Source organism: Saimiri boliviensis, chromosome 1 (genome assembly GCF_048565385.1).
Source record: "Saimiri boliviensis isolate mSaiBol1 chromosome 1, mSaiBol1.pri, whole genome shotgun sequence".
In the NCBI taxonomy this organism is placed as follows: Eukaryota; Metazoa; Chordata; class Mammalia; order Primates; family Cebidae; genus Saimiri; species Saimiri boliviensis.
The window spans coordinates 105,647,079-105,660,009 of NC_133449.1; the positions used below are offsets into that span (position 1 = coordinate 105,647,079).

Sequence of the window (12,931 nt, forward strand, 5' to 3'; positions counted from 1 at the left end):
AATGTGAATAACAAGAAAGAGAAGATGGCAGGGTGGGGTAGGGGGACAGAGCAGAGGGAACAGTTTGTGCAGAGGCTGGGAATAGAGCCAGGCTCAGCATGTTCCAGAACCTAGCAGAAGCTGGGGTGGTTTTTGGCTACAGTAGACAATAGGGAAGGGACCCAAGATGAGTTCAGAGGGGAAGTGAGGGGATGAGCCTGGGACTTGATATGGCCTCAGGCACCCCTGGAGGGAGTTGAACAGATGAGATGAGGGTCATGATCAAATGTAGGTTTTTGTTTTTTTTACATTAAAAAAAATTTTTTTTTTATACATAGAGATGGGGTCTTTCTATGTTGCCCAGGCTGGTCTCAAACTCCTGGACGCAAGCCGTCCTCCCACCTCCGCTTCCCAAAGTGCTGGGATTACAGGCAGGAGCCACCGTGCACAGCCCTAACGTAGGTTTTAACAAAATCCTCCGGCATTCGGCATTCAGCATTTGGGTGGAGCACAGGCTGCAGAAGGCTGGCAGCCTCCAGGGATGTGAGTGAGAGACGATGGTGAATTTGGTTACTGTGGAAGGAGGTGGGAAGGAGTCAGATTCAGACTCTGTTATGAAAGGAGCTAGGAATTGGATGAAGGATGTCGAGGGGAGGGGAGAGAGGGCAAGGGCGAGGGTGAGACACACACACACACAGAGAGAGAGAGAGGAGAGAGAGAGAGAGAGAGAGAGAGAGAGAGAGAGGTCAAGGATGACATCTGCATTGAATTTGAGTAGATGGTGGACTCATTTACCCAGATGGGGAATGCGGGAGGAGCAGGCTTAGTGAAGAGAGCAAAAGCTGTTTTGGTTTGGAGATAAGCATGCTTATTATGTTAATGGTCAGAAAAGAAAGAAAATAATTAGCCTGCCCCTGGAATCCTTGGCCTAAATTGCTCTTCCAGGCTCCTTTGCTGCAGGTCAGGACCCTGGGGGATATGCCTTGGAGTGGCCCTCGTGGTTCCAAGCTGATGCAGCCTCTTGCCTCATCCTTCTCCTGAGATTGCTGACCTGCTCTGCCTCCAGGTCTGCCTTTTTTTTTTTTTTTCACTTATTTATTTTTATTTTAAGAGACAGGGTTTACTCTGTCACCCAGGCTGGAGTGAAGTGGTGTGACCATGGCTCACTGCAGCCTTGAGCTCTTTAATTCATGAATACATGAATTAAAATCTTTGTGCAGAAAATTAAGCTGATGTGAGCTGTTTAATCTCTCAAGCAGTCCTCCCATCTCAGCCTACTGAGTAGCTGGGACTACATGGCTGACTAATTAAAAAAAAAATTTTATAGAGACAAGGTCTCGCTTTGTTGTCCAGGCTGGTCTCAAACTCCTGGGCTTAAGTGATCTTCCCACTTTGGCCTCCCAGTGTTGAGATTACGGGTATAAGCCACTGCCCCTGACCCCACTTGTTTTTGATGTTCCTGATGGAGGCTTGTGGCTGGGGTGTTGCTCCCTCGCTTGCCCCATGATGCTGCACATCCTGACAGCTCTCCAGCTTGGCTGTGGGCTGTCAGATGTTGTGCTAAATGATTAGGAACGGTTGGTAGGTAGATGGATGGATGGTGGGTGGGTAGATGGATGGATGGTGGGTAGATGGATAGTTGGATGGATAAGGGGCTGGATAGAAGGAAGGAAGGATCGAAGGAGGGAAGGAGGGTGGGAGGTGGGGATGGATGGAAGGAAGGAAGGATAGATAGATGGATAAAGGGAAGGAGGGAGGGTGGGAGGCAGGGATGGATGGATAGTTGGATGGATAGTTGGAGTGGGTGATTAAGTAGCGTGCCCTGGGCTTCCCAGTGCCTGCTGCTTCCTGATTTGTGTCTCAGAAAGCCTGTGTAGAGGCTGTCTTAGTGGATGGCTCTCTCTGACTAGGATGGAGATGGAGTCAGAGCTTTTAAATCCTTCTAGCCTGTGGCTCCTCCTTGGTCTTAAGGACTGAAAGTGGTGTGGTTATATGCTCAGCTTCAGGGAGAGCAAAGGCAGGTACCAACATTCATTAAGCACCTGCTGTGTGCCCTGAAGGGACCTTCACCTATTTAATATTTTCCATTTCACAGATGGGAAGCCTGAGGGGCTGTCCCTGGGTTAGTGACGCCTGCCACTGCATAGAGAAGGCCCTGGTTGAAGGAGGATGCCCTCTGCTGGGATCCCAGTGAGGAATGACTAAGGGCATGTGTATGTGCATGTGCCATGTCCGAATGTACCCACCTGTGTGCATGTTTGGCCTCCACAAGGGGCAGGAATGAACATTCTCCAAAGGGCAGCCTCCAGAAATGTCTGCTGAGTGTCAGGGTACAAACGACCCATCTCCCCCACCTTAAGGTGGGCTCGCTTCAAGGATGCGTTCTGCTTTGTCTCTCAGAGTCACCAGTGGGACTGAGCTCAGTGGCCTGCAGTGGTGACCCACTTGGTGAACCTCTTACTGGCTTCCTTGCCTTCCTTGTTTCCTGTCTCACTCTATCTGGCACTCCTGGGATCACGTCCCTTACCAAAAGCTCACACCCACATCCTCATCCCAGGGTCTGGCCCTGATGTCCCTGTCCCCATCGTCCTGTGATGCAGCTTCTCCTTCCATCTCCTTGGGCCTCTGATGAGTCTGGGCACCCAGGGTGCTCTCCTTGGCCCCTGGCACAGACAGTAGGCATCTCCTTAGGAATGTGCAAAGGACCTCGAATGTGGTGCCATATGCAACACACCACAGCACAGGGCATGGCATGGATAGAGGAGCCGGAAAAGCCAAGAGCATGACAGTCCCAAAGGCCTGTGGGATCCTGAGTCTTTGCGGTGGGAGCGGGGTGTCTGTGTGGCATGGTTCAGTTTGGGGGCAGCACGTGGTTGGACGCCATCACTGTGGAAGTTTCTCGTTCATGCCCAGGAGGTGGAACCCCAGAGCATGGAGGTGGCAGCAGAGCCATGCCTAGTGGTGTTCAAAACAGAGGAATGGTTATTTTGCATACAGAGAGGGGGACAGAAGTGTCAGGCTCTGTCCAGAGAGAGATGCTGGTGGTGCAGGGCTTAGCTCTGAAAATAGAATACTTGAATGAGTAAAACCTTATGGAACATCTCAAGGTGGAAGAAAAACCCAGGATCAAAATAATGGGTTTTGTCTGCAATTATGAGTGGGTAGCGTGTTTCAAGGTGAAAAGGAGGCTTCCTCATTTTTCAAGACCTTACTTGTTCACTTTGAACAGTGGCAGCAGGGAGCCGGCAGGTGGCAGTGTGGGCTCAGAGTGGGGGTGGTGGGCGCAGCAGAGCCAGCCTTGTCCTGTCCAGCAGGGACATGGGCTGAAAAACCAGAAGGACGAGCCTATCTGATAGTCTTTCCCCCTGCTGCACCCTCCTTTGGGATTGCATCCCACTTTCAAGGCACTTGGGGGTCTAGGACTAGTGGGTTCTATTTTGGTTCTGATGGGAGGGAAATATGACAGAGGAAGGGGACCAGGCGCTGTCTGCTAAGAGATCAATAACCAAAGCCATGGTCTTGTGGAGGGCATGGAAAGGAAGAGGGGAATTCCTGCCGAGGATGAGATGGCAGCTCATTTCAGTCTCATTGCCATTTTCCTCTCTTTCCTGATAGTACAAGCCAACCATCAGGATGCTACAAGCAGCCACTGTTAGAGTAAAACATGCAGTCTCTGAAGTTCCTAGAGTCAGGTCCTGACGCTGACGGCCCATCCTCGTGACATTACACCAGCTGTGTCTCAGAGAAATGACACCAACTTGCAGTGAGGTTAAAAAAAAAAAAGATAACTCCTGTAAAGCACTGACTATCCAGATACCCACATCAACTGGGAAATAACAAGACTTCAGTGATGCTTAATCTTGAGAGGTAATGGGTAGGGATTGTTAGCTGGAGGTGTATTTTTGTTGCGATTTAGTGTTTCCTTTCCTTACAAGTTTCAAAAGGTATAAACCCTATTCAGGAGGCTGAGGCGAGAGGATCACTTGAGACCAGGAGTTTGAGACTAGCCTGGGCAACAGAGTGAGACCCTGTCTTCACAAAAGCTAAAAATCAAAAATTAGCTGGGTGTGGTGGTGCATGCCTGTAGTCCGGGCTGCTTGGGAGGCTGAGGTGGAAGGATCACCTGAATCCAGGAGTTCAAGGCTACAGGGAGCTATGTTTAAGCCATTGCCCTCCAGCCTAGGCCAGTGAGTGGAATGAGTCCTTGTCTGAAGAAAAAACAAAAAACAAAACCAAAACAAACCCTTAGGCACTCTCGCAAAGTGTTACTTCTTGCTACATTTTATTGATATGATATATTTATTTTGAACACAGAAAAGATACATTGTTGATTGCCTGGTCCAGGAACAAGAAAAGCCATTCAGCTCCATCCTTCAAACACTGATGAGTAGGTAGGAATTTTTATCCTTTTTTTTCCCCCCAGCACACTCTAGAGTTGCAGAAGCAGGATGTGTTTCTTAAAAGAGTCTCATTCCTGGAGTGCATTTTAAAGGCTATGCAGTACAACAGACAAGATATTTTTTGCCTAGAAAACAGTACACCGCTAAGGTGGTCAGAACAACTTGTAAACAAGCCCCTCCCCCAGTTGGAGTCTGGGGCTCCAGGGAGGCTGCACGCAGGATGCTACAGAGCCTCTGGGTGGATTCCTTTCAGCTCCGCTCCAGAAGTGCTCTCTCTACAGAAAATAAAATTCAAGATCGCCATCCTTGCCACCCCTCTTGAGAAAGAGATTATTAAATCGTCTTAGCCCTTCATTGGAGGAACGGAAATGTGAGGAGGCTGGGTAGGGTGCTGCTGTTTAATGATGGGGGACGAGAGGTGGGAGGGAGGCAGGGTGATGGCCGCTGTCGATGCTGGCGGAGACACTCCTCAAAGATGCGTGGCTGCCACCTTCGGTGGGCTGGGTCTTCGGGAATCACCTCCATGACCTGCGTGATCTTTGATGGAAATCTCTGGGGTTTCTCTGCCAAGATCTGAGCCAGCCTTTCTACAGCCAGGCTGACCCTACAAATTCCCTTCCGTGGCAGCAAGGCGGAGTAGCCTACTGGTCCTCTTGTGGTAGTAAGGTGGTATTGATAGGGAACATATCCCCTTCATGTTGTCTCTGCAGACACCCACCTGGGCAAGGCCAGAACACGTCCACTCACCATCCCCAGCTATGAGCGGCCACCTAGGAGGACAGCACCAGCTCAGGGGTCTGGCTCTGACCCATTTGCGTGCAGGCCACAGTGGTTGGCCGGACAGGGACTGAGCAAGGGGCCACTTCTCTGCTTCAGAGAGGTGCCCAGGCAGCACTGAGGTGAAGCCACCTGGAGAAGGGCAATGGCCTCATCTTCCTTGAAGACCCTTAGTCCTGGGCAGTGGCCGGACTGATGAGGGAACCACCACCACACACCCACGGAGGGCCCTGCCCACCTACCTGGGGCCTGCAGCTTCAGAGATAGCTCCACTAGCACCACCTGACTGAGGGTACCAGGCTTGGGAGGGGGCCTGGTGGGCTGTGAGGGCCTCCAGGTTGCACCTGAGCCCCCAGACCTGGGTTCCCCACCTTGTAAGTGGCAGGATGGTGATGTGGTGGGCTCTTCTGCCCTGGAATCGAGAGATAGGCACAGCGCACAGCGGAACCTCATTGGGGCCTGTCCCACCTTCCAGGAGAACGAGCTGGCCCTGGGCAGGGATCAGGACAGGCAGCTGACCTTGGATGGTCCAGCAGTTTCCAGAGGCAGAATCAGAATTTGGGCACAGCTTGCTGGGCGAGGGTAGGGGCAAACGGGCCCGGAGAGGGAAGAGAGAGTCCCACTTCCTATGTCACCTCTCTCCCCACAGCTCCGTTTACAGAGGCACACCCATAGGCTGGGAGGAGGGAGGGGAGGTCAAGAGAGCTCCGTGTTCCATGAAACCTTTGCAGGTGGGTTTTGTGTTTGTGGCGGGCCTGTTTGTGTGCACGTGTCTACACACATGGGGCATGTCTAGATCTGTGTGTGTGCATGGGGCATGTCAGTGTAGATGTCTGTGTGTACACAAGTTTGGTCTATGTGTGTGTATGAGTCATGTGTGCATCTCTCTCTATGTGTATGTGCACGCCTTTGTGCGCCTAAAGAATGTGGTTCAGCCCATAGGGACCGGCAGGACCCTGCCGGCTGGGTCCTTCATACGATTCTCTCTGGGCCGGAAGCTGGGGCCCGGGTTGGGGTGGGTGAGCTCTGTGAGCCCCTTGGCCCTGGTCCTGGGCCTGGTAGTGGCAGCAGGCCCAATGGGGGGCCAGCCCCACACACAGCCTCATAGGGGGGCAGCGTGTCCATGGAGACCGTGCGGAGGCCACTCTGGCCTGGGCTCCTCTGCTCCTGCTGGTGTTGGTCGGGGCTGTGGCCGCTGCCTGAGTCGAAGGTGCCATCCAGTGTGGGGCTGGAGTCGGTCAGCGAGTAGGGTGGCGGTGCGTCCGTGGGGACATATAGCTGAGTAGCCCCTGGCCCCACACACTCCTCGTAGCTACAAGAGAAGAGGCTCCCTCAGTGCCCCGCTTAGGCCTTAGGGCTGGGTCTCTCCCAAAGGCCTGGGGGCGGGGGGGTCTCTCTGCAGTGACAAGCTGTCCTGGCTATGGGCCAGGGTGGGCCTTGTCCACGCTGGCTCCAGTGAAACTCTACTGCCTCCCTCTACTTCCAGAGGGGGCCCAAGAACCCTTAGGACCTGGATTTGGGACCTGACTGAGCCCTCATGTGCAGTATGAACTCAACACAGAATGGCCAAGTCTCCAGTGCCTCGAAACAGCAGTGGTCACTGTCTAGCGAGCCTCTCCCTGCAGTGCACTGGGTGTGTGGAGGCGGGGTAGGTCCAACCTCAGGCTGCCAGACACCCCTTGGTCTCCAGCCACTCCAAAAGTTCCCCTTCTAGGTTTAGGAAAGAGTCCTGGGGCCCCTCTGAACCCACAGATGTGGAGCCAAAAAGCACCCACTGCCCTGGAAAGGACTGGCAGCACCACCCTTGCTTGTGCTCCTGGGGCAGGGGTGAAGGTGGAAGGGCAAGGTGGAGGACAGGGCTGGGGGTCTCCTAGCAGGGAATGGTGGAGGCCCTGAACCCTTTCCCTCTTCAAGTACTGACGGGTGGTCTGCCTGGTGGCAGCTGGCAAGAGAGGACCAAAGGGCCCCCAGAGAAGAGCTTCCCATGGGGAGGGGCTGCTTGAGGGCCGTGAGGGCAGTTTGGACACAGCCACGGCTGTGGGCATGATGGCAGGCACAGGTTCCTCCTGGCCACAAGCTCTGTCTGTCCCTTTCTCTTCCCACTGCTGCTGTCTCTGGGGTCCCCAGGACATAACTGAGGGCATAACTCCCTCCTTCTGGCTCTGTGAACCCCGCTTCTCTGAGAGAAACCTGTCTCAATCCCTAAGGCCAGTCTCTGCCTTGGTGGCTGCAGGTGAGGCCACAAAGACCCCAGGCTCAGCCAGACCCCTGTCACCTGGGAGGTCTCAGCAGGGGTGTGTGTGTGTGTGTGTGTGTGTGTGTGTGTGTGTGTGCATGTGTGCATGTGTGTGTTTTGGGAGAAATCACCCGTCTTCCCAGCCATGCCCCCACCTTCCTCACCCCTCCCCACCCCTGCCTCAGGCATGCCCAACCTGTCCTGGCCCTGACCCCAACCAGCCTGGGGGGAGGTGCCTGACCACAATGGAGGCCTGCAGCAGGATGGCTCTCCTACCTGAGGCCAACCCAATCTCAGCTCTGGCTCAGGGAGAAGTCTGCTCCAGGCACCCCCAGGGCATCTGTGCACCTCCACCTCTATCAGAAGCAGCCCCACCTGTTCCTGTCCTTTAGATGAACTGCACCCGGTAAAGGCAGCCTCCTTGGGGCCTGGGTCTGGGACCACCAGCTCCTGGTCTCTGGGGCCTAGTTGGCTCTTCCCCTACAGGCTGGACTCCTGGGGGTTAGGGGAGGTGCCTGTGTCCTCAGGCCATGGCCTTAGGAGCAAGGGTAACCCTGAGCCATATCTCCAGACACCCACAGTATCTTCTTCCTCCCCAGGAAAACCCAGGAAGCAGGGTTATTTGTCCCTATTTCATAAAGAAATGGGGCCTTTGAGAGCCACAGTGACATGCCCGAAGGCATCAACCTGGGCAGCATCCAGGATGGGCTCAAACCCAGGCAGGTCTGACTGCAAAGCCAGGGCAGGGGAAAGGGAGAGGAGGTCAAACCCAGCTGTGCCCTCTGAAGCGGGGCTGCCTCCGGGTCCTTGCTCATCTGTGCCCTCTGCTGGTGACACCCTCCCCTGCATCTCTGAAGGTCCCAGTTCCTCCCAACTCAAGCACCTCACACACCTTGACAAAGGCTGATTTCCTGTGTCAGCCCATCCTCCCTGATCCTCTCTCCTTATCCTCCTCAGCACGGACAGTTTATCACCTGTGGCCTCGAAATACTAACGACACCACTGGTTAGAAGAGGCATTGCCTTGCTGAGCATTTTACGGGCACTTCTATGTCATTTCATGAGTCCCGTCGGGCATTTCAACAATGACATTTCATTTCATTTCAACAATGGAAAAGCAGGCACAACGAGATTAAGTAACTTGCTCATGATCATACAAGAAGGAATTTCCATAGTGAGTGCACCTGGGGCCATCAGCTGTCAGCATATGGGCTCGTCCCCTCTTTGCTGCCCTAGTCCCTGGTGTTATTTATAGAAGCACAGTGAATTTCTCTCCCACCTCCAGGGAGACACCCAGAAAAGCAGATCCTCAGCGAGCTCAGGACAGCTGCTACGGAGCCTCCCCAGAAACTGTAAGGGCATTCCTGGCACACCTGCTCAGCAGTCTGAGGAGCTGGGCTTGTCTCTTCCTTTTCTAGCACTTCCAGGTGACATCTGCTAAGTCACACTGCCTCAATGGGACCTGCTTGGTCAGGAGCGGGGAGGAGGTGGCTGTGCCCACTGAGCAGATGTCTTCTGCCTTTATACTATGTGGAAAGGTGCCACTCTTTCCCATGATGGAATGGGGGGGGTCTTTGTGTCCAGGGCCCCACCCTCTGATGCCCCCCTTGCCCACATGGCCTCCTTACCCTGGTGGAGAATCTGGGTACAGCTCCCTAAGCACTGTGGCATCCACATCCCCGTCAGAGCTGATGTCCAAGGGTGGGGGCCAGTCCTCTGAGGAGCTGCAGGCGTAGCGCATCCTGCGGCTTGAGCGGCTGTACGTGTATCCGTCTGACACTGCAGGTAACAGACCACCAGCCTCAGCCTTCGGCCAGGATCCAGGGACCATCCTCATTGGTATACCTGAGGCCATGGAGGCTCTGATTCCCCACCTGACCACTCCTGTCCTCACCAAGCACAGCTGCCTTTATTCATCAGTGACCGCTCCAGAATATGGGTGACATTGTTGGGGATCGAGATACAGAGAGGAAGCAGAGCTGGCCCTGTCCTGGCCAGCTCCCTGTGTGGTGGCATCCTGCCTTGGGGATAGCCTGGTACTGGGCAGTGTGTTGTGAGCTTTGGTAGAAGTCGTACTGGGACTGTGGGAGTAGAGGCAGGTCTGACCAGCCTGGAAGTCAGGGAGGGCTTCCTGGAGGAGGGGCTGCTATAACTGAGTTTTTTCTAGGAATTAACCAGGGGAAGAGAGGAAGGCAGGGAGGAGGGAACTGAATGGCTTTCCAAGGAGGGAGATAAGAAAGAAGTGTGTGCTGTGAACAGGGAGCTTTGAGCTGTGGAGTTAGGCTAGGCATGAAAAATGGGAGGAGATAGCAAGGAACAAGGGCTGCAGAGAACTCTGGGATCAGGCCTCCCCAACCTCAACCATACTCAATTCCGTTTAGGTATCTTGGGTTAAAAAAGGGGCATCTATGGTTAAGTCTGGCAACTCCCCACAAGGCATTCTCCTCTGACATCCAAAGCTCTGAAAAGTCCTGCATCTAAGAAACACATTTAACTGTGCATGTCCAGCATTCGACCTCAGACTCTTCCTTTCTTAGACCTAGAAACACTGCTTAGGAAATGCTGCTGGAGCACAATCCTCTCATTCCACAGCCGAGGTTCCAAGAGGCCCCGTGACTTGCTGGAGGACAACACACAGTGAGTGGTTGGGCCGGAGGGCAGCTGGGTGTCTTGGCTTCTCCTTTCTAAGCTCTCCACCCACTAGTTTCTGACAGGTGTAGTCCTGGATGGGAACGGGGGAGTGGGGGGGCTGCAAACGTGGCTGATACATGAGGTCTCCCCAGCCCAGGGCTCCCAGCTGCCTCCTCCCCTCTGGGGGTGGGGCTTGGCCTCAAGGGCGGAGCTATGACCTTTCTCTGCTGTGAGTGGCGCAGTTGCCATCCCCATTCTACACGCTACAAGCTGAGGCCCAGTCTCACACACGTGGTAAAGCATGGAGTTGGAATTTATGCAGTCTATAACCGCAAAGACTGCTCTTTCCACTCCCCTAATCTCCTTTTCCCACTCTTCATATAATAGTGAGTGGAGGAATCTGCATATGAAATTCTATCTGTAGGTACAATTCCTGGGCTGTATATGGACACTGAGAAAGCTCTCAGAAGAAAATATTCCAAATACTCCAGGCGCGGTGGCTCAAGCCTGTAATCTCAGCACTTTGGGAGGCGGAAGCGGGAGGGTCACCTGAGGTTGGGAGTTTGAGATCAGCCTGACCAACATGGAGAAATCCTGTTTCTACTAAAAATGCAAAAAAACCCGCCAAAAACAAAAAACCAGCCGGGCGTGGTGTCACATGCCTGTAATCGTAGCTACTAGGGGGGCTGAGGCAGGAGAACGCTTGAACCTGGCAGGCGGAGTTGTAGTTGTGGCGGGTCAAGATCGTGGCATTGCACTCCAGACTGGGCAACAAGAGTGAAACTCTGACTAAAAATAAAAAATAAAAAAATAAAATGAAAGAAAGACAATATTCCAAACATGTTGATGGTGGCCCTGTCCAGATGACAGGATCATGATCCTTATTTCTTTCTTTATACTGTCTATATTTTTAACGTATTCTATAGTGAATACCCACTACTTTTCTACTAGGAGAAATGAAGTCAATAACATATGCTATAAAAAAGGAGCTATAATAAGATTTGTTTCCCCTGTTCAGGGCATCAGCTGAGAGACAGAATTTTTGGAAGGACTTAGGGAAGAAACTAAGGAAAGACAACAGTGCAACAAGGTGACGCTGGAAGTTGAACCTGGGCTGCTGGGCTCTGGTGCCAGCGACCCCTTCCCACCACTAGCCAACATTGCTAGGGAAGGGTTTTTGGTTCACGGGAGGGTTCCACCTGCAGGGCAGCAGGTGTGGTGGTCACACGGGGATCCCTGGGGGATAGTCAGGGCTGCTTCCTGGATCTGAGTGGGGTGACTGGGCGGGCAGCGCTGAGGGCTGTTAGGGCAGAAGCAAACTGCTATCTATCCTTTCTTCTTGGGCTGCTTTTTCTTCAACCTTCCAGAGGGAGCATCTTGGGAAAACTGAAGCTGCCCTAAGGTGCTCAGACCCCAAATCTGAGACATCCAGCTGGGCAGAGCTCTTGAGGAACAGCTGGAAAGAAACCAGCACCCTCCACCCCTCATTTAAACTCCCCAATTCCTTCTTTTCCCTTCTCTCCTGACTTCCCCGTCAGCACAGACCCAAATGGTCTAGGACTCCAGAAGCCCTGCTTCCCACTTCACAGGTGAGACCTCCTCTTTACCCCAATTAAACAATACCTTGGTTCATTATTTAGCCTCACTCCAAGTTCACTGCCCCTTGACAGGCTCTGGGAGAGGGAGGAAAAGGAATTGGCACCCATGAGCACCTGCTGTTCAGTCTCTGTGATCTCATCTACCTCACACCCCACTGGGAGAGGAGAGTGGTGGTGCCCCTTCCACCAGATGAAGAGAACGAGACTGAAGTCACTTGCTCTAAACTGCAGCAAGTGAGAGGAGACAGTCAGCCACCAGACCTCTCTCAAAGCTCAGGATGGAATAGAATTTTCTTTTTCTTTCTCTTCCTTCCTCTTTCTCTCTCTTCTTTTTTTCTTTCCTTTCTCTTTCTCTCTCTTCTTTCTCCCTTTTCTCTTTTCTTTCTTCTTTCTCCTTCCTTCCTTCTTTTTCTCTCTGTTTCTTCTCTCTTTCTCCTTTCTTCCTTCCTCCCTTCCTCTCTCCTTCACTCTTTTCCTTCCTTCCCCACCCTCATCTCATTCTCAAACATTTGTGGCTCCTCTCTCTGTCTGGCTAGAGTACAGAAAGGCTCTGTGGGCAGGCAGAGAGCCAACTCTGTCCTGAGGGTGATGAGGAGCCATTGAGAAGTGGTCACAGTCCTGTCACTTTGGTTGCCTTGTGGACAATGCTTTGGAGGTGCCAGGATAGTGGCAGGCAGGCAGGGACAGCCGGCATTAGTGCAGTGGCCTGGGAGCAGGTTTTCTTGGAGAAAGAGATGGAGATGGCCACATTTAGTGAGCATGTATTTACCCATTAGCCAGGTGCTGTGACAGTTTAGTCCTCACAATAACTTTCTGAGGCGGAACCTCCTGTACCCATTTTATAGACGACTCGCCTGAGGCCCAGAGAGTTTTGGCAACTTTCCTGAGGATGCACATAGGAAGCAGGAAATCAGGCCTCTGTGGACACTTGAGCTGAGGTGCCTGTGGGGCCTCACGGGGCGATATCCAGTGGACATCTGGGCACATAGTTCTGGAGCTGACCTGAGGGCTGGCGCCAGGTAAGGGAGGATGATGATGATGGATGAGACAGAGCAGGGAGTGGGTGTAGAGAGAGGACCACGACCAAGGCGTGTGATATGAGGGACCTTGACCTATAAAGGGACAGAGGAGAGGAATCTGCAGCCAGAGGGGAGGGAGAGAGGCCAGGAGAGCTTCAGTCACCAGAGCCGGAAGGGTGTGAGTGTGTCTGACAGGTGGAAGGGGCCCAGTGCCAACGGTTGGGGCTTGCTGGTGCACTGCTCCTCCTTCTTCTTTTTTTGGGGGGTGGGGAGGGGATTGGGTATTGCTCTG

At 53.1% G+C, this 12,931-nt stretch overlaps 1 protein-coding gene across 2 annotated transcripts in view; it reads right to left on the minus strand.

The window, feature by feature from the left end:
* Positions 1-4,242: 4,242 nt before the first annotated feature.
* The window catches only part of BEAN1 (brain expressed associated with NEDD4 1), a 57,236-nt gene continuing 48,547 nt past the window's right edge, over positions 4,243-12,931 (minus strand). For both annotated transcript variants that reach the window (XM_039477717.2, XM_074402066.1), the window contains 2 exons: positions 9,020-9,170; positions 4,243-6,468 (listed from right to left, as the gene is read on the minus strand). In XM_039477717.2, the coding sequence (XP_039333651.1) occupies positions 6,129-6,468; positions 9,020-9,170 (491 nt within the window). In that variant the 3' untranslated portion in view covers positions 4,243-6,128. The remainder of the gene's footprint in view (positions 6,469-9,019; positions 9,171-12,931) is intronic.